At 42.4% G+C, this 26,856-nt stretch overlaps 2 protein-coding genes across 5 annotated transcripts in view; one reads left to right on the forward strand and one right to left on the reverse strand.

Annotated features, from left to right (window-relative positions):
• LOC125977909 (synaptotagmin-2) lies at nt 1–14,114 on the forward strand. Of its 3 annotated transcripts, none has more exons than XM_049734955.1 (9): nt 1–478; nt 7,682–7,910; nt 7,985–8,145; nt 10,070–10,201; nt 10,486–10,653; nt 11,117–11,284; nt 11,615–11,732; nt 11,797–11,930; nt 12,348–14,114. In XM_049734955.1, the coding sequence occupies exons 2-9, from the start codon at nt 7,709–7,711 to the stop codon at nt 12,561–12,563; spliced, it is 1,299 nt and encodes a 432-aa protein (XP_049590912.1). In that variant the 5' UTR covers nt 1–478; nt 7,682–7,708; the 3' UTR covers nt 12,564–14,114. The 3 variants fall into 3 exon arrangements, with proteins under 3 accessions (XP_049590912.1, XP_049590914.1, XP_049590913.1); XM_049734957.1 differs by having other exon boundaries at nt 3–478; nt 10,079–10,201; XM_049734956.2 differs by lacking the exon at nt 1–478 and adding an exon at nt 5,010–5,186.
• Nucleotides 13,204–26,856, reverse strand: part of LOC125977907 (immunoglobulin-like and fibronectin type III domain-containing protein 1) — a 17,747-nt gene continuing 4,094 nt past the window's right edge. Inside the window, exons 4-28 of one of the 2 annotated variants that reach the window (XM_049734952.2) lie at nt 26,699–26,838; nt 26,481–26,580; nt 26,284–26,329; nt 26,020–26,212; nt 25,837–25,950; nt 25,604–25,766; nt 25,261–25,533; nt 24,817–25,125; nt 24,594–24,718; nt 24,383–24,524; nt 24,013–24,306; nt 23,644–23,943; nt 23,399–23,575; nt 23,209–23,337; nt 22,817–23,125; nt 22,334–22,419; nt 22,062–22,254; nt 21,677–21,973; nt 21,173–21,499; nt 20,035–21,062; nt 18,386–18,402; nt 17,863–18,296; nt 17,728–17,781; nt 17,271–17,321; nt 13,204–16,646 (exon numbers count right to left, since the gene is read on the reverse strand). In XM_049734952.2, the coding sequence (XP_049590909.1) occupies nt 21,019–21,062; nt 21,173–21,499; nt 21,677–21,973; nt 22,062–22,254; nt 22,334–22,419; nt 22,817–23,125; nt 23,209–23,337; nt 23,399–23,575; nt 23,644–23,943; nt 24,013–24,306; nt 24,383–24,524; nt 24,594–24,718; nt 24,817–25,125; nt 25,261–25,533; nt 25,604–25,766; nt 25,837–25,950; nt 26,020–26,212; nt 26,284–26,329; nt 26,481–26,580; nt 26,699–26,838 (3,761 nt within the window). In that variant the 3' untranslated portion in view covers nt 13,204–16,646; nt 17,271–17,321; nt 17,728–17,781; ... (1 more) ...; nt 18,386–18,402; nt 20,035–21,018. The remainder of the gene's footprint in view (nt 16,647–17,270; nt 17,322–17,727; nt 17,782–17,862; nt 18,297–18,385; nt 18,403–20,034; nt 21,063–21,172; nt 21,500–21,676; nt 21,974–22,061; nt 22,255–22,333; nt 22,420–22,816; nt 23,126–23,208; nt 23,338–23,398; nt 23,576–23,643; nt 23,944–24,012; nt 24,307–24,382; nt 24,525–24,593; nt 24,719–24,816; nt 25,126–25,260; nt 25,534–25,603; nt 25,767–25,836; nt 25,951–26,019; nt 26,213–26,283; nt 26,330–26,480; nt 26,581–26,698; nt 26,839–26,856) is intronic. The other variant, XM_049734953.2, reaches the window with a different exon arrangement.

Genomic DNA, 26,856 nt, shown 5'->3' on the forward strand with positions numbered 1-26,856 from the left:
CAGTGAACTCATGTTCCTGCGTCCACACTCCCCACATTGGCACAGGCAGCATCTGCACGGAGCTCTTCCCTCTTACTCTCCCTCATCTCCCTCTCGCTCTCTATCTCCCTCTCTCTCGCTGTCTCTTTGTCTCTCTCATCGATTGTCCCAGCTCAGTCAGCAGCATCTGCATGGGGAAGAAGAAGGAGGAGTAGGAGGAGGAGGATGGTGAATGCACCACATCGCTGGCAACTCCTCCTCCTGCTCTTTGTCGGGCCAATGAACGAAGAGTGCCGGGAAATACAGCAGAGGAACGACGCCGACGTCTTGTCAGTGTGATGGAAAAATGTTGTGAGTGTTTGCAAAGCGTCTCTTGAGAACAGGAACAAAACACGAAAAACTATCAAACATCGCAGGTGACTGGACAATGGTTTTGAGCCACTGATTTTTTTGGGGGACATCTCCTTTTTTTCCCGTGTCTTCTCATCTTTGATTCCAGGTAAGACGAGTCTCAGAGGCTCCTAACCTCATTACAGGCACAATGAGACAGAATTAGGAAGTCATTATAGAAGATTACATTCTAATCTGCATGAGTGGAACTTTTGCTGCATGGGATGGGGGCTGAGGGTGGGGGCAAAGTGGGGAGGGAGGGGGGTTGTGCTTGCGTAGCCTCATAGTCCTGCCTGCTGCAGTATAGTGTTACATAACAAAAACATACGCGTGTGGCGTAGGGCACTTTGTTTTTATTTATTCTTAATCAATGCAACTTTGTGCCTGGAGAGTTTGCTCCACTCTAATGTGCATCTGCAGATATCAAAAGTGCTAAGGCAGCATGAGGGAAAGGACGGCCCACGTCACGTTCACTGCACTCGTCCACCCTCCCCTCCCCTCCCTCCCCACTGAGCCCCCACACAATGTAATTAGCAGTTTAATTAGGGCACCATATTTGTGAGCTCCCTTTTTCAAATGATTGCAAGTGATTGTATGTTTGTGATCACAAGATGGTCCGAGGTTGCCTCTACACTAGAACAATTACAATGTATTTTTTGCAGACTACAGCGGAATCGTAGTCCTAACCCTTAGACTTAGTCCTAGTTTGGTCCTAGACCTTTTACATTATTCTTATACATCAAACCAGTCCTGTCTTTAGGTAACATGAGATGCTATACCTTGTCATAGCCCTAGGGAGTAGACCTTAGACCTGCTCTTGGTTCTGGTCCCTTAATGTTCGATGTATTCCTTGATTTAGATCTATTCCTAATACTGGCCTTAGTTCAGTCCAGGTCCCAGCCCTTAACACTAGTAGCCTACTACCTCTAGTCCTTAGACGACCTAGTCAGTAGTCTTTAGATTTAATGCTAGTCCTCGTCCCAGACCTCAATATTTTTCTCACTTTAGTTTTAGATTCTCTCTCCTACAACAGACCTGATTCCAATTATCAGGATCGTTATCAGGGTTCTACAGAGCTTGCTGATGCATTAATCATTTGAATAGGGTGTGTTATAGGAGGGAAACTTCAAAAATAGTGACTCTCACGGACCAGAGCTGCCTACTCGTGTCCTAGTCCTAGTAGACCTGATCCTAGCCTTAGTATTGCCCTTAGACCTTAGTCCTTGTCTGGGCCCTTAGACTTGACCTTGTCCAAGGCTAATGCAGTCCTCCATCATAGACCTCCCCTGGCCTGAGACCTTAAGGTATAACCCTAGCCCTGTTCTTAAGCCTCATGCTGGACCTTCAATCGTTGAGCCACATGCTGCTTCACCTACTCATTATAAAGACTTTCAAATCAAAGGTGTTTTCCTGATACCTGATATGACACGTGGCATGTGGGATGGAACGAGGCCAGGCAATGCGGCATTCCCAACAGAACTCACAACTGTGTGTGTGTGTGTGTGTGTGTGTGTGTGTGTGTGTGTGTGTGTGCTTAATGAGGACTTCCTCTTGGCACAGTGAAGAATCATCACGAGAGGTGTAGCGCTGCAGTACGTTACGTAATATGAGATGATCAAATAGATTAGCCCCTACATATCCATATTTGCACCAAGTTATGAGCTTCTGTGCATGCAGGTCAATTTGGGGACGCTCACACCAGGCAGATCAAGGTCACATTTAAAAATTGGATTCCACGCAAAAAATCCGAATTGAGTCCTGCAGTCTGAATGTAGCCTCAGACACAAGCACGCACACACAACTTCTCCTTTCCAGTGAACACCATCATTAGCGAACAGCAATGAAATCAGCTGGCTTGGTCTACAAAGCACCATAGCAGATTCCTATTTGTAGACGTGGCTCACATGGCTACCCGCGGTGCTTGATGGTTCATGAAATAAAATAGTTTGCTCCAGCCTGTAATCTTGTCCCTGCATGTACTGCAAATACCCGCACACCACATGCAGTGAGTGAACTCATGAAGAACATTAAGACAACACTCGGTGACTTTTTGTGTGTGTTGGAGGGATGCAGAACTTTTTCAGCAGAAGACAGTTTGTTTCAGTCCTAGTCCTCCACCTGTGAGGTTGTTTACGTGATTTGTTTGGTTAGCAAGAGTTTACTCAGCGGTCAACGCTTTAATTTTTATGTGTGTACATTCAGATCTTGATCGGGGAAAAAACATTTCATACCATTATTCCAAGCATCCATTATTATCTAGACTACTTACCCTATTGAGGTGATGGAGCCTATCCCAGCTCACGTTGTGCGAAAGCATTGAAGTCACTACGCCTTCAGTGACTCGTTTAAATCCTATTAATGAAATTTTATGACTTGGCCTTCCTAATTGAAAAGGCGGACAAGTGTAATGTTTGCATTGTTTTCTTTTTTTTTTTTATTGAAATGGGCGAATGAGAATTTCACCAGGGAAATCCAAAGGGGAAGACATGCAGCAGATAATGACTTTTTTAGCACTTTCCCCTGGTGATTTGATTGTTTTAATGACGCAGGCATGTGGAGGTCTGAAATGGACCGGGAGACATTTGGTGTAATAGATCCAGCTAGAATTAAATGTGGCCGGCTACATTTTGGCATCGTTGCCTTCAGTTCACATATTGTAAACGTTGCATTATTTTTTTTATATGCGTGGGTCAGAAGCTATAAAAATGGATGCGTCACTCGGGTGACTCTACAATCGTTGCACTTCGATTTTCCTGGAGTATTGGGACACATAACAAGATTGGTCCTCGACAACCATGGATAGACATGTATTGGTAACTGAAGCAAACTCAAAACAGAAGCACCGTGAGAATCAGTGTCCTAGAGTCTAGACCAAAGTCTCAAATTGGTTCCGGCTCGAGACATTAGTTTATGTCATTTTATAATACCTGGTCTGATCCCTGGCCTGGATCTAGTTATGACCCTAAAACCTAGATCCATCACTGCCAATAAACATTAGTACAAGGTCAGGCCCAAAACCATAGTTCTTAGACCTACACCTGTCATGAGAACTGATCTCATCCTGGCTGTAGATTTTCGGACTGGACTATGTCTGCCATCCCTCCAGTTTTCTGTACATTGAATTTGTATCAAATAAAGATCAATCCTTAGTGTTTCTAAGAAATCCAGACATCTATTAAATGGCCTGTCGACTGTTGTGGAGACAAAAAAAGAGAGCGGGATGATGGAGGCAGGAGGACTTTTTGGACCGAGTGTCTGATAGCCGCTCGCTATTTTGCTCCCCTGCATTGCAGCACAGAGGGTGCAGTCTTTTTTATCCATCCTGCAGCCTCGCCGCACACACACACACACACCTTCTGTCCTCAGCATCTGGAGGTGTGATATCCTCCACTTGCTCTCCGGCCTTTGTCTATGTGGTGGTGGTGGAGGAGATAGTGGGGAGGGGAGTGCCTGACTCCCAGATGCCTCCACAAAGCATTTAGAAATGGGTTAGCTGCAGGTCAATATCCCACAATGCATTGCGGTTAAAATATTCATCCCTTAAGTACTTAGCGTTTGTGTGTGTGAGTATGGTGATGCTGCAACTTTGTCATGGCCTTGCTCCCATCATCTCCAAAAGTGTTGAGTCAGGAATCTTGGGGGAGTAATGCCCCTGAAAGCTGTTAACTTGTGGAATGGCAATGTGGATTTAAGGTTGCATTACACTGATCAAAGTTGAAAAAAAATGTCTATATGAAGCTGATGCATGTCTTTGTGACATGCACATTGCAAGGGTCGTTATTGTGATAACGATGTTCCTTCAATGGATTGTGTAGCCCTATTGCTAATGTTGCACATACGCTGGATTTTTCAAAATCCAATTTTGAAATTTCGCCAAGACAACCTTCGGGTGTTGTTGTTCAGCTGCCTATCTCCGACTTTGATGCACTTTAAGCAGCCACTTCGGCAATCGCAAGCTGGCAATCTCTGAACGGACAGAAGCCAGTAAAAGTATAAAAAGGTTCGGCACAATATTTGACATTTTGCGAATGCCTTAGAATCCCTAATATTGTGACAATTGCTTCTATATTTTCACAGGTTAAAGTAAAAGAATTGTGGGGATGATTGGCCACTGTTTTCAGACGCTAGATGACCACAGAACGTGACAAAGCAAGCCAGGAAAGTACTCCTAAAATACTTATTGGCCTCCTTCCTTCAGACCCCGCCAAATGCTAGGCTCCATAGACACGATAAAAATGGATGACTCTGTGTGGAAACTTCCTGTTTATATTTCTGCGTTGGCCGCTGACCAGTCAGAAAAGAGAGGCACCACACGTGCTCTGTCGTGACGCATTTTGGCATACTCGAGAAATGTGGCAAGTTTTCAAACCCCGCTTGTCCTTTTGTCAGCATATGAATGTCATTTTCTATTTGATCCTAGAAGTAGACAAATAAATAAATAAATAAATAAATAAAATAGTGACATGCGGCATTGTGTGTGAACTGCATCCTAATGAGGCCCGCCGTAAAAGTGAGGTAAACCGGGAGTCGCAGTGTGTATGTACATGTGTGTGTGTGTGTGTGTGTGTGTCTAAGAGTGAGGGGATGGTGAGTATTGGAGGAGGCTGAGGATGGAGGAAGGGGTGGGGGGGGGGGCGTTGCTGCAGTGGAGCGAAGTGCGAGAGGAGACTGCAGTCTCTGCTTTACGGAAGGAATCTGACTATGTTGGTTAGCGAGTGAAGCCCAAAACTGGTGGGGACAGGAGTGAGGGGGGCGTACACCATCACTACCACCACCACCACCACCACCACGAGAACCACCATCACCATATTTAACTGGTGAGTAGTATTTACATGCATGTGTCTTCATGTTTATATCTAACTCTAAACTATAAGTGTGCAGTGATGCATTTGCACTGGGCTTTTATTCAACCATGCAGCCCAAGTTATGGAAGTTAAAGCTGACCAGTCATTGTAGAGCTGAGAGGCCACCTGCTGTCTCTTCAATCCATCTGCTTTGTCTTAAGCAATTATTGCAAGTGTGAATTGTAATGAGAAACTTTATTCAGAATGCTCATACATTTAGGTTGCAGTTATCATGATTTGACACTGGGCAGCAAGACAAATAGATTGGACACTGGATTGGCTGGCACGCTCGCAGGGGGTTGCGGCAATTGGCTAGCTGAAGGCTGACAGGCACTTTCAGGATTGCTTAGCAACAAAAAAGAAAGGCCGGCGGCCGGACGGCGGCACCTACAGCCGCCGCTTAAGCGACTCTATCACATGCTCATCAATAACTGGACAATTTAGTGAGCAGACAAGAGGATAACCTTCATCAAAAGGAGACAGCCAATCAGCAATCTCAAAAGCAGGAACAAAAGTCATGGAAGGTTTCTTGGGCTAAATTAGATGCTAGTTGAGACCCTCGTGTATCATGTGGCATAGAATTGAAATGATCTTTCTGTTATGTTGAGGGTTGTATTGTCTCTGTCAAGGCACGATCTGTATCCCCTGCACAATCTGTGCAACAGGTCAGCCATTTTTGACAGCAATGCACAATCTTCCGTGTACATTTGTAAAAAGTTAATAAGTTAAAAAAGTCCTAATGAAATAAATGAAATTTGACCCAGCAGTAAAAGGCAGATTTTTTTTTTTCTCCAAATATCATATACACATACACACGATCGCAAACACACACACTTGATAGAATAGTAACCAGGTCAAAAGAGCAGGTTACCTTATGACCCTGAAATCCTCACTCGGCACATCCGCTGATTAGTTTTAACGACGTTCAATGTCAAAATGCTTTCCATTTTTGCCCGAGGCTGAGCTGAGTCATCATCCAGACGTGGGGTAACTACTAAATGTTGCAATAAACCAATTCAACTGCAGTAAAATATCAAGGAGAAAAAAAACGACATTTGATAAAACCATTAAATGCGTTGAATCATTGCTTGTTTTTTTTTCCCTGTCAAAGTGAATTGATTAGTCATTTGTGGGAACAGTGAGAACGAACAAAAAATACGAGCCACTGGGCAACATTTTCTCGCCGATTGAAATTGACTAATAAAAAATGTTCAAGGTAACCACTTCTTGCTTTTTGTATTCAGTCAAAGCACAAATTTGAATCGCTGAGGTGGAAAATTACTTTTGCACTTTGAGAGATGAGTCAAAAGACGACAGATTTTCAAATTCTCTTTTGTCGAGTTTAGTCATTCGTAGCACAAAACAACATCGTGCTCTACCTTGACCAAGTATGTACATTATTCTTACATTTGTGCAGATTTCAGGAAGTGTTTTTTTTTTTATTTTCAATCTCTTCTTCAGTAAGGTATTGTAGTAAACAGCAGGAGTATTTTCAAGGATTTCGGGCCACGTGAAAAGAAATCTCCTTAAATTATTTCCTTGAACTACTGATATTCTCTTATTTGAGAAAAAAACTAAATGTGTTTTATTTTTTAGGGCGAGTACTGAAAATATAATGAAATTCATTTCGATTCAGCTATCGGCTGCAAGATTAAAATTGATAGATTACGCAACGTAAAATAGTGGAAAGCTTAATGACTTGAAAAGTCACAACTTGAAAACATCATCCATATTATCTTGTCAGTATTATCATTCAATTAGGACACATTCCTGATTTAAAGTAGATTCCTACCAGATTTTTTTTTTAAATGTTTAGTCAATTCTTCATCTGTTAGAGTTCAATGCCATTTAAGGCACCAACACTTATTTGTGTGCCAGTTGGGAAATCAACTCTGGGCACAGAAACTCCTCAAGGACACTGCCATGATTGAAGTGGTGAGATCTTCTATTTACACGACAGCCGTTTTATTCAACTTAGCCGTAACGCTACTTAGTCATGAAGAAAATTCACAAATGAAAGTAAATGGCTGCCCTCACTCCTTCCCTCTGCACCTGCCCTGGAGGATTCTCTCTTGAGTCAGCCTCATCCATCTCTTCTGGAACATTGTGCTTGGAAAAGCTGTGACTTGTGTCTATTTGTCACTTGGATAGTAAATCTTCACGTCATTGGACGAAACAGATGACTTTTTGTTTGTCCCAATTGAGCCGTTTGGATATGGGTTTGATCCATCACTGACGATGTACAAACTACATCTTTATTGAACTTCAGCTTCATTCTTTCTCTGATGTATCTGGTGAAGAAGTGTTGTCACTCAAAATAATATCGCTTACCATTCCTGTTTACCTTTCTACCACTTCTGATGTTTGGTCTGCTGGGATCGAGAGGATGAATAGATCCATCCACATCCGGAATATATGAAAATATTTAGGGTTGTTTACTGTGACATGATCCTTATTTTGTCACCCAGGGACGCAGCGGCTTGTCTCTTCCGGCAATGAAGTTCAACCTGTTCAGGAAGCCACAGCCGGTGGCCCCCTCCGAGACCACCGGAGCGACCACCGTCGCCAGTATGGCCCCCACCCCGGCAGCCATCTCCACGGTGGCTGAAAGTTCTGGAAACAACACGGAGATCAGCAAGCATGACATGTTTGAGGAGATCAAGAGCAAGTTCCTGAATGAAATTGACAAAATCCCATGTGAGTGATTCCACTTTTTGGGAAAAGTTGTCATGTGGCATATGTTGGCTTTGACATTTGGTTTGTCCCTCCAGTGCCCCCGTGGGCTCTGATCGCCATTGCAGTGGTGGCCGCTTTGCTGGTGCTCACCTGTTGCTTCTGCATCATCAAAAAGTGCTGCTGCAAGAAAAAGAAGAACAAAAAGGGTAAAAAGGGCAAGGATGGCTTCAACATGAAGAACATGGAGGGCGGTGAGGTATGACTCTTTCTGATGCATTCCCAACACAACCAATGTTACTCCACCTTTGTAAGAGTAACTAATGCTAAAGCCCTAATTTTAAAACTAATCACAAGCCTATCATCTACTTGTTGCTGTATTAGTCACGCAATTCTTCCTGTTTTGAGTCTTTGACCACATTTTTGTCTTCTCCAGCAGTCGTCCGGAAGACTCCGGCATATTTCTTCCTTTTCAGCAAAATGCGTGCTTGTTGAAATGTACCTACTCTACTGCAGTGAAAAATGACATGCTTTGGTACAACAATCCAACGAGCTACACTTGATAAATGAAGAGCGTTCGTGTTGATTCATTTGCGCTCTGATCGACTGGCGCCCACATAGACTGATCGTGGCTCTTTAATTAAAGCACTTAATTAGCATCAGTGAAGGTCCTCCATGAGCATGTCATTTTTCACAGCAACAGCAAGCACTCTCTCTCTTGTTGTCCTGTGAGTTGAATCTCTTCCTCTCTCTGCTTTCCTTCCTGTTTTGTGGCTATGTGTCTGCCTTGTGTTTTTGACCGTGGTGGACCATCGTTTCACGGTAGGTGGATTGGCTGTTGTGGGGGTTCTCTGGAATGGCTTCTTTTATGTTGATCTCTCCCATTTAATACTTTGGAAAGCCACAATCTGCTCCAGAGAAGGAGTCTAACCATCTAATGCAATGATACGAAGCGCAGAGGGACAGCCTAACACTATTAATCAATGCATGTGCTAACGGGCATGTTGTGGTGGGTTTATGAAAAATGATGAAGATGACTGCATGAATCCCAACCACTTGTTATAAATTCAAGAACCAATCTGAATAAGAGTAAAACAGTTTCAGGTTATGATTGAACAGTAATTGTAGACTGACTGCCCTGTGACCAGTCCAGGGTGTATGCTGCTTCTCCACCAAAAGTTAGCTGGGGTAAGCACCAACTCACCAATAACCTGGATGATGACAAATGGTCTAGAAAGCCGTGGTTGTCCTCTTTAAATCAGTAGGGGTAATTGTACTCACGCTCTCCAATTGGCCTCCATTTTTTTGGCTAACCTCAGTCTTAGATCAAAAATATTTTTATCATCCACAGTCTCCACTTGACTGCAGCAATCAATTTTCTTGTTGCCATCAATCTCTATTGTAGCAGAAGTAAATACACAGCTGACTGTCATTCTCCCCCACAGTCTTCACTTGGCTGCAATCTGGTTTCTTGTCGCCCTCAGTTTCATTTCAGGCTCAAATCTGTCTTCATCACATGCCCTGAATAAAAACAGGAGACCCTCGTCGTTCTCATCAAAATCCAGTTTCTTGTTGCGCTCTTGAGATTTAATTTGTCTTAGTATCATGGCAGAAGGAAATTAGACTTGGTGGTTAATAGAAGTAAATATACAAAAGAGCGTTGTTCCCCTCCATCAATTTTGTTTCAATTGTTCGTACATCTTATGATGGGTTCAGTGTGGTTTGGTTTTCATCTGTTTTCAAGTGTAAAACCGAATGCCCTTAGCGGAGTGGCGCAAGCGGAGTGGGAATGTGCTATGAGTCTTACAAGGCCGCTCTTGTGCTTATCACACAAACATCCGCGAGCACTGAATAGGAAGAATTTGACCACTTGCCCGTTGGACCTTATGATGTAAGCCTCTTGAACAGGGGTTTGGGAGAATGATGGAATGCTTATGAAAAGCGCATGCGATGCCACCACTGCCTCTATCCTGCACCAGCATGTCAGAAGAGCTCAAATGAGAGGATAGAGTTTCTTAAATGAAAAAAAAAAAAAAACTCACTGATGGGCTTCATGTATTTACTTTATCAGCAGTAGACTCAAAGGAGCTCCACGGCATGCTAGTGATTTACGAGGGGGGGGCCCAGTGCGTTTGTCCTTTGTTATTTGATATCATCATCATGTTGTCATTTCATTACTGCAGAAACCGCAGGATGATGACGATGACGAGGGAGAGACCGGGCTGACGGAAGAGGAGAAGGAGGAAGAGGAGAAGGAGCAAGAGAAGCTTGGCAAACTGCAATATTCCATTGACTACGACTTTGAAAACACAAAGGTCCGTGTTAAGTCATTATTAAGTCACTAAAGCTAATTGTACGGGGGTCCTCGGATTGACAAACGGAACCTCGGTTAGCTGTACATCAGCAGAGGAACATAGTAGATCACATTTATCCATCAAGCATGGAGGAGTTGTTGGTCTAACCTTTGGGACATTGAAGAATTGAATATATCTCCAGTCAGTCCAAGCACGTGTTGACTGATTGTGATATTTTGTCTCTGTCTGCAAAAAGTAGTCCTGACATAAATCAAGCCATGGTTGCATCTTATTTCCATGCACAGCTCACCGTCGGAATCCTTCAAGCGGCGGACCTCATGTCCATGGATTCGGGAGGTACTTCCGATCCGTACGTACGAGTCCTGCTCTTGCCTGAGAAAAAGAAGAAGTATGACACCAAAGTCCACAAGAAAACGCTCAACCCTGTCTTCAATGAAACCTTTGTCTTCAAGGTTAGTCTGTAAAAGCTTGAGCAAATGAGAGTAAAAGTCTATTAGAGAACGTGTTATGCCAAGTTTGTAAGGCTGCTTGTCTCAGCTAATAAGGTCTGCAGGGATTTGACAAATGTCTCCGGGTCAGATTGAAAGATCTGCTTGTCTGCACATTTGCAGCAGCAGCTGCAGAGCCAATCATACCGTAGAGAACAGCGTGCCCCTTGTGAGATGAACATGTCTTCATTTAATGTCTGGAAAAAGGCTTCAGACGATCCAATTCATTTTTTTCACAGGACACTCAAAGGAATTCTGTCAACTAATCAATCCCTCCATGCATTTTCTATATCTCATCACCTTGACTCACCTAAAGTCTGGTCACCAATATCAATGCCTGTTTCCAAAAACCTTCCAAAAACATCATGGAAGAAAAAATACAAATTGCAATTATTATTTAAATGCTGACTTTAGTTCTCCGCGCCAGGTGCCCTACGAAGAGCTCGGTGGCAAAACCCTGGCGATGTCTGTTTTCGACTACGATCGCTTCTCCAAGCACGATGTCATCGGCGAGGTGAAGCTGCCCATGAACACCATCGACCTCGGACGGCCCATCGAGGAGTGGCGGGACCTGGAGAGTGCCGATCAAGAGGAGGTGCCCACGCAAACTCAAATGATGTCATTGTATTGTAACTGTTTTACATGAAGTGAACTTTGGAAGAATGCATCCCCGCAGTTTAATGCCGTTCCCAGGTGTTTTAATAGCCGGTAGTCAACACACAAAGGATAAATAATTACAACATGCTAAATGTTGGATGACATTCCTACTGAATGACTGATTGAAATTGTTCGTTGATCTATCAAGGGATAAGCAGCACAGCTGGTCCTGGCAATGACAGGAGACATTATTTCCAACATTGCTTCATTATTCTTAATTAAATAGCAGTCTAGCTACCTGACAATTCTGGCATCTGTGCTTTTTCAGCCTGAGAAACTCGGAGACATCTGCATCTCCCTGCGTTACGTCCCCACTGCCGGGAAACTCACCGTCTGCATCCTGGAGGCCAAGAACTTGAAAAAGATGGATGCCTGTGGATTATCCGGTAGGAAAAAGATTCAACGTTGTCAACCAAGAACCGCCCTAATATATATTCCCATCTTTTGCAGACCCATATGTGAAGATCCAGCTGCTGCAGGGGGGTAAGCGTCTGAAGAAGAAGAAGACAACGGTGAAGAAGAACACCCTCAACCCGTACTACAATGAATCCTTCAGCTTTGAAATCCCACTGGAACAGATGCAGGTACAATAGATGGCAAACTAGGTCATTGCTTAATTGACACGCTGGTACCCATTCAGTATGTACAAATATGGATTAGTGGCCAATAGAAGGTTGCGGGGTCCACCAATTATTAAGAGGACGTGAAAAAAAATATGAAAAATCAACAATGACGTAAAAAACGGAAGGGTGAATATTATTTAGTTAATGATGAGAAAAGTAGATTTCCTATTCATTCGGTGATATCGGATTTTTTTTCACATTTCTGACCAAGTCCTTAAAGCATTTTATACTTTTGTATTATTCTTTTTGCAAATGCCATGCTACGTCTCATAGACACCCAGCGTTTTGGTTACCTGGTTAGCCCAGTATGAGAAGAGCCCGTGTACATAGGTGTCTGGCGAGTGTTTTTGTGACACACGGCATTCTTAACAATTCCAGAAAATCCTTGTGGCCGTCACTGTGTTCGACTATGACAAGATCGGCAAGAACGATGCCATCGGCAAAATATTTGTGGGCAGTAAGGCCACCGGGCTGGGTCTCAAGCATTGGTCCGACATGCTGGCTAACCCGCGGCGCCCCATCGCCCAGTGGCACGCTTTGCAACCGGAGGAGGACATCGATGGTCAGCTGGCCTCCTTGGCGGCCAAGAAGTAACCAGCAAACTATTCGAGCCCTTCATTCAATTACTGAAACTTTGCATGGCTTCAACCGACTTTTCATGAAACCTGCTCAGCAAAAGACTCGATAGAATAGATTCGGTTTGGGTTTCGAGGCATCCCATCTTGCAAATGAGTGTCTGCTTACCAACTTGACGTTTCCATTTCAACATTCTTGTACACTGAAGTGTGAGCTGAATTTAAGTTGAATTTGTAGAGCATGCTTTGCCCCACCCACCTGCCCCCGGCTTTGCACTCTTAACGTATCCTGACATCAACTTGCAAATAGAAAGTGGAATAGAAAGGTTTGGATCCTGATGTTCATGTCACCAAGGTGGGTTGTCCATTTATGCATCTACAATGAACGGAGGACGTCTTGAGATGTGTCGGAGTAGCTGTCTGTCATTGTGCCAACTGAAACGACCGCATGGATGTAAAACCTTACCTCACCTTAACTGATACATAAATGTGCAGAACAAGGCGGTTTCTGATCAGATCTTTTGATTTGGATTTGAGTTGGCATCAGATGGTTAGGGTTTGAATCCGGCAGGTAATTCTCAGCAACAATAATCGTGTGATTTCCAAAACTCGGATTTTATAATGTACACACATCTTGCGACAAAAGTTTTTGTCTCCTAGATTTGACACAAGTTTATATTGATATATTTGCTCACTTACTGCACAGTTTGGATATGCGCCGGTGACGCATACGTGAGAAAAAACAAAATAAACAACAGCTATGGATTGGATATCCGGCAATTAAAAAAATAGAAATCGGATATCTGCCAATGCAGACACAGTGTAAACAAACAGATTGGATGCAGCCCGGAGTAAGGCTCGCTCGATCGATCGTGCTACAGGTTGATCTCGGTGGAAAAGCCAGCCCAGGCCAACTTAACTGAATGTAAGGTTCAATATCTGTATTATTTATGTACAGTGGTGCCTTGACTTCTGTGCCCACGCTTGTAACTCAAAATACTCATATCTCAAAACATCTTCCCACATTGGAAGGAAAATGCCATTGATCCGTTCCACTCCGACACCTAAAAGAAATGTTTTTAATGAGGCAAAAATAGACTTTACATTATCATCCTCTATAAAATATAAAAGTATATGATTAGATAAAACTTGAAAAATCAAACAGTTTGTGCATCATAATTTCATACTTTAGTCAGTGTATTTCTGGTGTGCCCGTTTTGGCCACCGGGATGCACTATAACATAGACTACGTACTTTTCCACTTGGTGATGAAACAAAGGTACCACTGTATTGTTCACATCCCTGTTTTCACTGCTCAGTGTTGAACCCACCGCTAACCCCTAAGCCCCTAAACCCTAAAACAGTACACATCTAAATTCTACAGTGTATGTAAAGCTTAATTGAGGTAGTCAGCATCTGAAAAGTTCAAAACGGTTATAATTTAGCTACCGTCCCGCACTGATTTAATTCCGAATAGTTGAATATCTTTTTGCATTCCAAGCACAGAGGTTGTGAGATGTGGCAAGAGCCTTTTGCTTGAGCTAAGAAAAGAAAAAAAAAAAAAAAACAATGATGAAAGTAGCATGCCTGGCAGCGTTTGGTCGTCGTCATGGAAACGCTCTCCTCATCAAAAAGCCAAAGAGCCCAAAACACTAACAGAAACAAAAACAAGACTAGATGTCACACTAGGGGTTCACACTAAAGCAATAGCCTAAAAGTGCTGCCTTTCGCTTCTCGCGCCGACCGTTTTGTCGCCGGAATCGACCACCGTTTGCATCCATCCAGCTCATTTGTTAATAGGCTACTACAGTACAGCATGTATGTATGATGTAAATACTTGCATGTTGGGAAGCACCAATGTTATTCTTATATTATGTTGGCTTTTGTGTCCTTGTGTCTTTTTTTTATAATAAAACCACTCAAGAAAAAAATTGCACACACTTGATGTTTGATCAAAATGCTGCCACGCAACCATTAAGTTGTCTTTCATGCCGAAATATAGTGGAAATAGTCCAAAATGAAATAAGGGGGAAAGCTCATGTAGGTCAAACAAGAAAATCTCATTCACCATGTATTTAATATTTCATTTCGTCCCATAGTGTCCTTAATGTTCACTATTATGCCCTATTATTATTTTTTCTCTCTTATCGTGTTGCAAAATGTTCCCTATTTCGTCCCATGTCCCTTTTATGCCACAATCTATCTCAGTTTTCCCTATTATGTCCCATTCATACCATGTCCCACTTTGTTCTCATCATGCCCCATAATGAAAAATATACCCCAAAACCAGGTCCAGAAAGTTTCAAGCCTATCGCAGAGGTGCTTCTACTCACCCTCGAGGTAAATGAGCTTGTTAGTATTATTCATTATCATGAATACGATGACTTATTTCTATAATTCCCTGCTTGGGTTTACATTTTCAAATGATCACTTAATGATGGATGACCCCTTTGACCTTTGACACAGCCTTTTCAGGCTTTGCCCATCCAGGCCCCATGACTTCTATAATGATAGGTACTTTTATTTTATTCAGTTTTCCACCATTTGTGACATTTGGCTTAAATCACTTAAACAAAAACCAGGGCAGTAGATAGTTTGACTTTAGATTTTTAAATATTTTTTTATGATTCAAACAATCATGTAAATAAAAACAAGCAATCCTGTAAGTTAAAAGCAACACGATTGCAACATTATGGAATGGAGAATGCTTTTCCATTTTTTGGTCACTGGGTGGCAGCTTGAGATCATACATAAGGTAATAAGAGTGCATTCACATTGGCCTTGACTAATAAAAATAATAACAATGAAGCAACACTGCCCCGACTACTATATACAGTAAGACTGCTTGTGCTGTGCGTGAGAATTTTTTTTTTCTTTTATACTCGTACAGTCCCCTCCTGAAGTATTGGAACAGGAAGGTCAATTGCTTTGTTGAAGCAATACATTTCCAACTGTTTTTTTTTCCTTTCTTTCTTTTTTTACATTGGGTTTGTTTGTTTTATTACTAAAATTGTTGTTAAGCAAACAGGAAGACTCTTGAGGCAGATGCTAGATGCTCTGTCAAAACAAATTTGAAGCTAAAACAACAACGAATGAGGCTGCATTACAGGCCAGAAAAAGCTTTTGAAATGCTGAAAGCAATATTCTGCTGAAGTGAATGGCTTGCAGGCTTTATGCAGATCCATTTTTCCTGCAAACTGCAAGACAAAATGCTTTCGTAGTCTTTAGAATTGATGCTGCTGCTACTATTATGAGTCGTATCATCAATAAAAACTAGTCAGCCTGGTTTTAGAGGCAGCCATGCAAAGACCAAGCCATGAAATGAGCAAGTTTCACAGATGAGCTTGTGTGTTTTGCAGATCTTTTATTTTTTGGGATGTTGTCTTTTGGTGTTTATGTCCCCCAAATTGTATTGGCTATGCCCAATGTTTGTGAATTTTCCCTCTTCTCTCATCTTCTAAATGGCTGGCTTTTCTCCCATTGACAGCTCGCTGAGCTTTTTTTTTTTTTTTTTGCTTAGCAGCAAATTCCGTTTTTTTCCAGGTGAAATCCAAAGCCAAATGCGAGCACTAGCATTTAGATAGGAACACAATCAAATCAAATCTGGACTTCTGAGCCTCTTTCATATAAATCTTTTGATCTGCAATCCAAATGTCTTTTCTATACAACAAAAAGGAATCCAGCTTCACGTTCCAAGACTTTTGGAGGGGAATCGGATGTGTTTTACTAGGTTGAAATTGCAGGTTAGGAGGAGATTGGTAACATCACACTTGCATTATGGACTACTACATAGGTCACAGTTTCCATGGTGATGCATTTCATTGGAGTTCATGTTCTGGGATGATGAATAATGCCACGTGGGCCATGTCTTTGCATGCCAATTGGGGTTTAGTCATCTGACCAGAAAAAACAAAAAAAGACAGAATCAGAGGGATCACTTGTGTTGTTTTCATGAGACGAAATAGGGAGCACTCGCCAAATCACTTAATCCTTCTTCCGTTCATCCTGGATTAAATCACTTGGATAATTTGGTGATGACGCGAATCAGAGCTCCATTTTCATCCTTCAGTCTTTGGTTTTCTGTATGAAGTTCTGCTTTGACCTGAGCAGGAAATAATGCAGACAATAAATATAATAATATAATACAAGATGTCCTTTGCGGCCGAGGTAATAAATGGATCTTAGTGAGTAGGTGAGATGCTTTAAGATTTGCATTTATAACATAACAGGAAGTCTTCATTGTATAGATACTATATGTTGCATCCAGCTTTCTTTTTCAAATCCAGTGTTATGAGGATGTGGATGTAATGAGTCAGTGGCTATAATACAGATAATATTTCTTCTTATTGTTCCCATTTAAGTACTTTGGGAAAAAATCGAATCATCATGACGACATAGAATTCCTGGAAAGCCCACAGTGCTACTTTGTTTCACGGGCCTATTTTCAGACCAGAGCAGCCACGTTGGCATTGAGGTCTCATTCGCTGAAGAACACAGAGGTTGTTGTTTAGCAGATGTTGACGACGCGGATCCCGACCGGGCGCTTCGGCACCACCACCACCACCACAGTGCCACAAGAAGCACAATGGCGACAAGCCGTGTCAGACAGATGACCAAGATACTAGGGGCCTTCCTTTGTTCCCAAATGATTAGCTATTTTCAATTAAAGAGATCACCCTTATTTCCATAATCATACTTTGGAAACACTAGACGAGACGACACATACCTTTACTTGTTCTTCCATCTCAGATATCTTCTTGGTGAGACTCCGACTGCCCTGTGAGCAAACAAATAACGAGAAAAGTACAGTTTTCTTTCCTATCATACAGTGGTGAAGTCCCATTTTGTCTTGGGGAATCCTTGAAATGAAGATCACACTTGATGAGGCCATGCTCAGCCCATATTGCCCAGGTTATTGGGGCTTCCTTTGGACAAATAGGAGATCCTGAAATTCATCCCAAAGGGCTCCTTCAAACCAATATGGAGAGACTCCTTTTTGACAGCCATGGGCACACAATTTAGTATTGAGGCAGATGCTAAAATATATCATTTTTTGTTTATCGGGACCTCTACAATAAAAGCCCCCATAAAAACGGGATCCATTCATCTGAGGATAATATTGAAGCCAACAATTCCGAAACTTTTAAACACACTTTTTGTCTTGTTCAACTTATGTCTGTTACCTTTTTCTCTGTTTCGAGCATGGTGGAACCCAGTTCGCTTTTTCTCTCCTTCTGCTGCAATGGGAAAAAAATATGAATTGTGCTATTTTAATGCAGATTTTACAACCCAGAGGTATTTTCGTAGATTGCTGTTACCTGAGCTCTTTGCAGTTGCTCCTGGATCACAACTAATTCCTGTTTACTGGTTTCCAGTCTAGACTTGAGCCTTTGATTGGTGGCCAGTGCTTTTTCGTACATCTGCAAAATATGTTTATTTGTTCTCCCCGTACTTTAAAACAGTTCTCAGGTGACTTCTTAAAATGAATTTCTTCATCACCGAGTAAAACTTTGTGTTGTGGATCTGTCCATGTGGTGCATGCAGCAGAAAGAAATAGCCTGTCTACCCCACATTGACAACTCCAGCACATTTTTTAAAAAAAGCGGCACGTGCCTTTTTGTAATCATTCCGCGCCATCTCCTCTTCTGCCTTTTTTCTGGCCGACAATCTGTTCTCCCGTCGTGAGAAGTACGACTCGGCATGGTTTCCCGTCGTGTCGTTGGAGAGGTCCGACATGCCGGATGAGTTCAGTCTAGAAAACAGAATAGACTTAGCTATTTGGATAACTGGAGCTTGGAGGATTGACCTGATTTAGCATGAGTTACAAGCAAGAAATCCTACCTAGATAGTCGCTCATGCTGAAATAGAGGAGAAATGTGTTAAACATTTGCTTGGAATAAAATAACTTGTGTACATCAGGGCTGGTACGTAAGATTAAAAGTATAAAGACATTTACGTGCAAGTGTGATTAAATTTTCAAAGAATAAAAAGGGAAAGGATGAGGATTTACTTCATGATACCTTTTTAAAAAACCCTAGACTTACTCTACTGCAGCATTCATCATATAAAATCATTTGCATTTGCGTCACTACTTACGTTAACCTCAAATAGAGATTTTTTTTTTCCTTCTAAGTTTTGAAAATTCCAAGCTCAGTACGTGAACTCAGGCTTGAGTCAACGAACCCTTAAATAAACTAAAGAAAACATAGCCAAAAAAGGCCATGGCCGTCACAGTTGGATTTATTATTGAAGCCCCCTGGAAGATGACTTTAGAACTTTCTGTGACGGACGAATGAACGAATGAATGATAATAGCAGCTCCAATTTTTCATGCATGGTAGGACAATTGACTATTTGAAATTTTCTGTAGATGTGCTTCAGAATGTGCCCATTTGTTCGTCTATAGGTGCCCTGCAATTGATTTGCAACCAGTCCAGGGCGCCTATTGCCCGAAAAGTGCTGGATAAGCAGTTCGGAAAATGAACGAATGTATACCAACATGGATGACTAGATGAATTCATCATGAATGAATTCAAAAAAGAACCCCTAACCCTCCTTTTAACAGTCCCCTTAATGGTGACAAAAAGTAGGCCAAACAGACACCCTGTCAACGCTTACGTGGAGCAAACAGGCCTCACAAAGATACAAACCAGGTTGTGTAAACACTCCTAGATCTTCCCTCAGACATTTACGAGAATTCTGGAGCTTGGGCAGGCAGCAGATGCACTCAGCGGAGCAAATGGAAGGGATATCACGTATAAACAGTCTGATTGAAAAGAACCTAAGTGTTGTGATGTGTCCTCACTCGGTCCCATTGGGACAACTTGACTCCTGACCGCTTATTCCCCAGTGGAAAATGTGAGTTTCCCGCAGGAAGAGCGGGAAAGATAAACATCCATAAATACTGCGACTGAGTTCCCATAAGCGGATCCAAGGGCTTCTTGTCTCTCTCACTCAATCTTCTCTTACCTTTTAACTATTCTATTAACATTTCCACATTCCCCAAATTTAACAACATTTCTGGTTGTTCATGTTCAACAAGATTTAGGTCTTGGAGACATCTGAATGTGTAAGATCAAATTCAGCTTAGTAAATATCTAAGGCAGGAGTGATCAAAGTACCTACTCTGTTTTTAGTTTACATTATCAAGTCCTGCGATATACGTTGCATTCATGTAGATGTTATTTTGTCCAAAAATGGGTTCATTAGAATGCATGTATAGTTATTTGTCTTCATTTATAGATGATGCCCTCCAAAATTCTTTATCTCATCAACTCTGTTGATCACATCAACTATCTATGCTCGCAGCGTATAGTGACAGGCAGAGAAATTAAATCTAGGTTGGGAAACACAGCAGCAGTTTATTTCCCCGTTGCCAACAAAGAGGCTCTTCATTTTAATATGAATTACAGCAGAAGCAAATAAAAAGTGATGAATCGATTCAACTCAAATTCGTCCGTTAGTGATCGAAAATTAAAGCCGACAACTTACCCTCAGGCTCTCGTTGGCCGAGGACGATGAAGATGAAGACGAGTCAGAAGGCGACTTCCTGACGCGTGGATGATCTTTGCTGTGAGACAGTTGGCATGACATGCTTCTGGCTTCCTAAAGCTTCTGCATGCAGCTGGATAAAAATACACCCCGAAAAAGAAGAGGGCAAATACCCCATTTAACCAGGATTTATCCTTTGATGGTGAGGGGGTTCATTAGATGCTTAAATGATGGGGAGCTATTGAAACTGAAGAGCAGCAGAGGTGGGACATTGGAGTGGGCGGGCCTGTGTCTGAGCAGCGTGCATCTGACAGGTCTGAGATGGTGAAATGAATTGTTGAGATATAGGATAGGATTTTTACAGGATGAGAGGACGAGTTGTTGAGGCCTAGGATATGATCATAATGAGCTGAATTTTCCAATGTAACAATCTGTTGGCTACAAGTGGCACCGCTTCATTTGTAAATCTGATGAATAGCGTGTGTTGAGTGGTCCGAGACGTTCACTTGTAAATGTGGCCATTACATGAGGAAAGAAACAAAGAATCCAACTGTTCGGGTGGAGGAGGGGGATTTTACTTTTGCTCAAGCAAAAAAAAAAAATAAGTGGATGGGTCAAGTAGCTGAGCTTTATGTAAAACCAAACATCTCTGCCTGGTTGAAGAACTGCACACTTGTGTTTTTTAGCACATTTACAAGTATGATTCAGCAGTAGTTCGCCAAATCAGAAAAAATGGCATCTCCTGCCAATGTGTACATGATAATATTGTGAACAGGAATGCTGTTGTCACTGCAAAGCTTTCGGGGGCCACCAGTGCAGGCAGCCCCTCTCAATTATTATTTGTCGCCCCTAACCTAGTCTGAAGTGGGCAGGTGCAAGATTGAGTGAGGAGTAGCAGCTGCCCAATGAACAAACACTTTAATCAGTTATTACAGCAATAAAATAGCGGGCCATTGTTCCGTATGCAGACATGCGACGACATTGCTACAGGTATTCTGTTGTAGCTTCCATCGTCCATGTCCTTTTCTCTGTAAACAAAGAGACAGAAAGCAGATATTTTCAATTAAATTCCACACAATCTTTCATAATATTATACTTGTAAGCCAATGTACCGTACGTAAAAAAGCATGCTATTTACCTCTGACCTTCAGCATCATGGAGGACTCTGCTGACCCCAGATGGTTCTCAACAACAACTTTGTATTCACCGCCGTCGTTGGCATCCACCCTCAGTATAAGCAGGGAACAGACACCACACACGTTGGTGATGTAGTAGTTGCTATTGACGCTCAGGTCCACGTCGTCATGGTACCATGCCACGCGGGGTGCCGGGTCACCCTTGACCGCACAGCTCATGTGACACTCGTAGCCTTCTGGAGGAATATGGCGCCTCAGTGGGGTGATGAATGACGGGGCTGACGATAGGTCCACAGATTTTCTCTGTGGAACATTCACCTTGAACCTCTCTGTAGCGCAAAGACAAAATACGCCTGTCAATTCGTAATTAAAATTGATCATCAAAAATAAGTAGTGATTACTAATCGTTACACCTCTACCATGCTGATAAATGACTTGCAATCAAGCTTTATGTCGCAGCCTGGTTCTTAAAAGATAATATATATAAAGATGCGATATATTATTACCTCTTTCCTTCTTAATTTCAAATGCAGGTGAAACAGATGGTGCTGATAGGCCCATGTCATTTTTTGCATACACCCTGAAGTGATATTGGCGTCCAGGCACAATATCCACAACGGTAAACTTGTTGTTGAAGAGGTTTTCTGCCACCGTCCTCCAAGTGGGCTTGAAGGAGTCCCGCTTGGATATGACATAGTGCAGCCTGTCGTCTTTTGTCTCGTCTGGAGAGGGCGCCCAGGACACAGTGACTGTTCCTGGGACGTTCTGATACAGCTCCACAGGACCTGGAGGCTTGGGATCATCTAAAATGTTGATGAAGAGAAAAAAAAAAAAAATACAGATTTTCATATCCCCTGTTTATTTTGTTGGTCAGTCATGCTGATTATTTACCTGTTACCCTAATTTCCACGTTGAAGCTCTCTTGGCCGACGAGATTCTTCACGATAACGGTGTAGACTCCAGAATCGGAGCGCTCGGATGTCGGGATCAACATTTGAGAAGCTTTATCAGAGTTGGTGACGGTTACATGCTTGGGAACTAAAGCACCATCTTTCAACCAGGAGACCTCTGGAAAGGGTGATGCCTGTTGGACAAGTACTTTTTTAAAATCTACTTGAAATTAAAAATTCACCGTGATTATTATTGTTTTTTTTTTATATTACCTCAAATGGGATGTTGAGGCGAACGGTGTTTCCTGCTCTCACGACCACAAAGTTTTTCAAATTGCGATCTTTGAACTTTGGCCATACTTTAGGGGTGAAAATGAAAATATGTTTCATGTCAGTTCAAATGATATTGTTCTTCACATGAACTTGCTACATAGTAGATGAATATTGTCATTTTTTTCATTCAAACGGCATAATCCTTTGCCGTTGATCAGGGCTGAACCATTTTAGGAAAATGTTGATTCAAGTCACAATATTCTTCAAATCAAGCTTTAGTGCATTATTTACAAAGTGGAAACATTACAAATGGAAAATAGCATTGTAAATTACATTAGAAGCTATGACTGTAATAATGTCTTCATGTATTCATGTCTGATGTCATCAGAAAGCCATTCATTCATTTGTGGTTCTTCAGACTTTCTCTCAACTGTCAGCAGACATTCACAGAAAGCCAATGTCACCCTTCAAATGGATTCTTACCAGGAGGGGGCATGGCAATGATGTGATTGTCAAAGCCTCGAGGTTCTCCATCACCTCCGTAATTGGTAGCAACGACTCTCACCCAGTAGGCAGCCATGGCCTTTAAGCCACGTACGGTGTAGGTGGTGGTCGTAATTGGGACGCCGTTGCATCGGGTCCAATCTGAACTTGCTACGGGTCTTATTTCCACATAATACCCTTGGGCTTCATCCTGCGACCCTTTCACTTCTTTGGGCTTGGTCCAAGCCAGCGACAAGGTTACGTAGTCACTGGATGTAACTCTGAGGTCCGTGACTTTGCCTGGGGGTTCTTCCATAAAAGTAATGGAAGGTAAGAAGACTTTAAACAACGTGCTAAGGTCACATGGAGGATTCTAGATGGCACACGCATACTCATGGGATCTCTTGCAATTACGGCGTCGGATGGATTGCTCGGATCCCCGGGACCCGATAGGTTGATTGCCGACACCCTGAATTCATACGCCACTCCCTCACAGACGTCTTTCACCTCATACTTGGAGTCTAGGGAATGAGATTTTTTTTTATTTTTGGCTCATTGCAGCTCATGAGATGAGTTCCATACCCTTTATTGGTCCTTCTTGGTTTACAAGGCTCCAGTTGTTAGTGCCTTTCTTCCTTTTTTCCAAATTAAAGCCCACTATTTTGGTTCCTCCGGTGTTGCATGGAGCACTCCAAGCCAAACTAATGCAGTCCTTACAGGCACGGACCACTTTGGGTGGCGAAGGCGCTCCCGGATAACCTGTGACAAAAGCTTTTTGGAGTTTTAACTGATCAGAAAGGTGGCCAAGGCTCATATTGAAGTCTTACGTAATACTCCGGCGGCTATGGCTTCTGTCTGCAGGCAGTCACTCACACCCTCTGAGTTTTTGGCTCTGATCCGATAGCAGTATCTCTTTCCGGGTTCGACATCAGAGTCTCTGTAAACTGTACTGTTGCCACCGATCTGGCCCAGACTGGACCATTTATTGCGTCCAACTAGCTGCCGTTCTATGATATAGTTCGTGATTGGACATCCGCCGTCATCCTTTGGCGGTTTCCATTTGAATTCAACAGACGTTAGAGCACTCTCTAGGATTTCCACGGGTCCTTGCGGTGGTGTAGGTTTGTCTGTGGATGGAATCATTATTGCGCTACCAAATTCCTCACCTTACCGTAGCATCGGTTCCTTTGACTCACCCAGGACTATAAGTTTGGAAATTGCTTCCGTGGTACCAAATTCATTCTTTATTTTGATTTTGATCTCGCCACTGTCTTTCCTTTGACATTTTGCAAGGCGTAATTTGCTCGATGTGGCTGATTTTTCAATCCTCATATTAAGGGCAGGCAAAAGCTCATCATCGTCCTTGCTCCACTGAATCTTCATCGGCTCTCCACCCGAGAATTGAAGCTTCCATTCAGCAGTCTCGCCCGCTTTTACCACCACTGGCTTTGTAAATTTCACAAGAGCACTAGCATCAACCTTTGGTGGATCTTTAGGGAGAAGGGGAAAGGTGTTGTTTTAAAAGATCAAAACCAAGACAAAACATGTTTCACTTTTAATTCTAACCTTGAATATTCAATGTCGCTTCTGATTTACGTCCATCTGACTCGAACCGATACACAGCTCCATCCTCTTTGTTACAGCAATCAATTATCAATTTGTGATGAGCTCCATCTTGAATAATTTGGACCCCATCATCATCGGTGAGCTGGTCGGATGAAAATTGATTACCCTCAACCCTTACAAGTATCAACTAATTGACGACGATGTTGCTCACCAGTTTCCCATTTTTGTACCACCTTCCCTTCGCGTTCTCTGTGCTTAATTTACAAAATAACTCTGCCCGTCCACCTGTAACAGCTGTAGCATCTGACAGGCCACTGACAAACTGAACACCTTGATCTGGAAAAGAACCAATGGAAAGAAAATGTACAGTCATCTATAAACTGCCAGAATTTGGTGGATTGGATTTTTATTGAAAAAAATATCTTTGGGCCTACCTTGTGCCGCATCAGACACTGTTAGGCCTGCTTGTACTCGCTCCTTGCCTGCATCAACCTTCTGGCTTTCATCTCTGCCTCCCAGGAGGTTGTTATTGTTCTCACTTTTCCCTTTCCAGCCATGGCTGTCATGTGACCAATCATCCTTGGTTATATCACTCGTTCCACTAGAATCATCACCTACTCCAGCGCCGATCTTCCCGCTCGACTCATTTTGTCGATCCTTTTCCTTTGTGTCCTCTATCTCCAATTTAGCCAGCTCATGCTGATCCTTCGATTTCTTTAGACCTTTATGGGCATTTGGATCGGCTAAATTAAAAAAACAAACAAAGATAAATGGTACATTCTCATTTGATGTATTAGAAATGTTCCAATTTGATCAGGATCAGTGTTGGCATGTCGTAAATATTATATGTACTGTACTTGTAGATGCAAATGACCCACCTTCCACCACAAGAGATGCTTTGCATGACGCAGTGCCAGCAATAGCGTAATATGTCCCGTTGTCAGCCTTTTCACAGTTTTTAATCGTGAGCGTATGAGTCAGTTTGTCTTCCGAGACGTTGATCTCGTATTTGTCGCCGTGTTCAAGTGATGAATCTGACGTTGACCATGTTATTCTGTTGAGCGGTGTTGACAAGACGCATTGAAAAGAGGCATCTTTGTTTTCCAAAGCCTTCGTATTATTAATCTTGTCTGCAAAGCTCACTGCAGGCACTGGGGAAGCACAAGAGATGCATAATAATGTTACACTGATACGTAAATCTCTATAATGGGAAGTGCATACCTTGGAAGTCAGTAGTTAGAACGGTTGTCTCTCCAACATCAACCTGATACAAGCCAGCGTCTTCTGGTTGGGGATCTTTGATGGTGAAGCAATATGTGTTTCCACGTTTCTGCAGGCTGTGCTTGGAGTTTCCATTGTTCCCATATGGGACCCTGTTCCCATCCTTGTCAAGCAAAAGAGATCAGGCATTAACAAGTAGAGTAACATCAGAAGTGCCAACAATCAGAACTGACCTTGTACAGATAAATCTTGCTGTTAGGATCCAGTAAAGTCATGTCAAGGCTGAATTCTGCCTTTCCGCTAGGCTTCACTTCAATTTGTCTCACATTGCCGATATTTTCGACAACCTTGAGAGGAAAGAACATGTTTTGAATTGGTTGAAAATAGACATTGGCAGTATTTTTTCAATGCCCTACCTTCGCCTGTTCATCTGCCCTTTCCTTTTTCAACTGATTCAGTCGTTTCAGCAACCAGCGGAAATCTGTAACTCCAAAGTCCAAGCATATTCTTTGATAGTCTTTCTTCGGTGCCGTGAGGAGCACTTCCAGGAGTTTGGGGTCCAGTTCTCCCTCTTTTGGAGGCAGTTGTTTTTTCTTGGTGACGACAACGCTGAGCAAAAATATTTTGCTTACCGTTGGTTACGGCCTACTGCTTACAATTAATCTTTGTTTCAAACCTACGTTTTCTTGAGCATCTTTCTGAAATCCTGCGGCTCATCGTCCTTTGCTGAAAGATAACCACTGATAAGTTAAATCTACAAACCACATTTATGGCAATGTAAATCATAAATTGAAGTATTGACATTTGTCTCCCAACTTGAATAGGCAAGGCTCTTTTAATAATTTGTCAATTCTGTAAAGTATAGTCTGTGTCTCACCTTTAATGACAATAAGGGTGGCGGAGCAAACAGCTGTTCCATATTCATTGGTGGCAAAGCATTTGTATGTATCAGCAAGTTCTGGTTTTGCTTGTGGTATCTGTGTGCACAATGTGCCATTGGTATAGACTCCTTGCCATTATGAATGTAAATATGTGCCTTTTGAATACAAAGCCATATTTTGTGTAGGTTGTTGGGTCTGAGTCTTTATTTCTCACCTCAAGGATGTGTTCTTTGGATTTTTCTTCATATTTAATCTTGTACTTGTCTGCGTCATTGACGTCTCCCTTGTTTCGTCCCCACGTGACGCTCGGTGTCGGCTCACCACTCACGGTTGCTTTGAAAAAAGCTCTTCTCCCTCAGGAATAAAATAAAT

This window comes from Syngnathus scovelli, chromosome 11 (genome assembly GCF_024217435.2).
Source record: "Syngnathus scovelli strain Florida chromosome 11, RoL_Ssco_1.2, whole genome shotgun sequence".
Taxonomy (NCBI): domain Eukaryota; kingdom Metazoa; phylum Chordata; class Actinopteri; order Syngnathiformes; family Syngnathidae; genus Syngnathus; species Syngnathus scovelli.

Excerpts from the sequence above, each read along its gene's own strand:
- LOC125977909 (XM_049734955.1), top strand. The coding sequence starts at position 7,709 with ATGAAGTTCAACCTGTTCAGGAAGCCACAGCCGGTGGCCCCCTCCGAG. Across the intron at positions 10,654-11,116 it reads ATGAAACCTTTGTCTTCAAG|GTGCCCTACGAAGAGCTCGG; the intron begins GTTAGTCTGTAA and ends TCTCCGCGCCAG. Across the intron at positions 11,931-12,347 it reads TCCCACTGGAACAGATGCAG|AAAATCCTTGTGGCCGTCAC; the intron begins GTACAATAGATG and ends TAACAATTCCAG.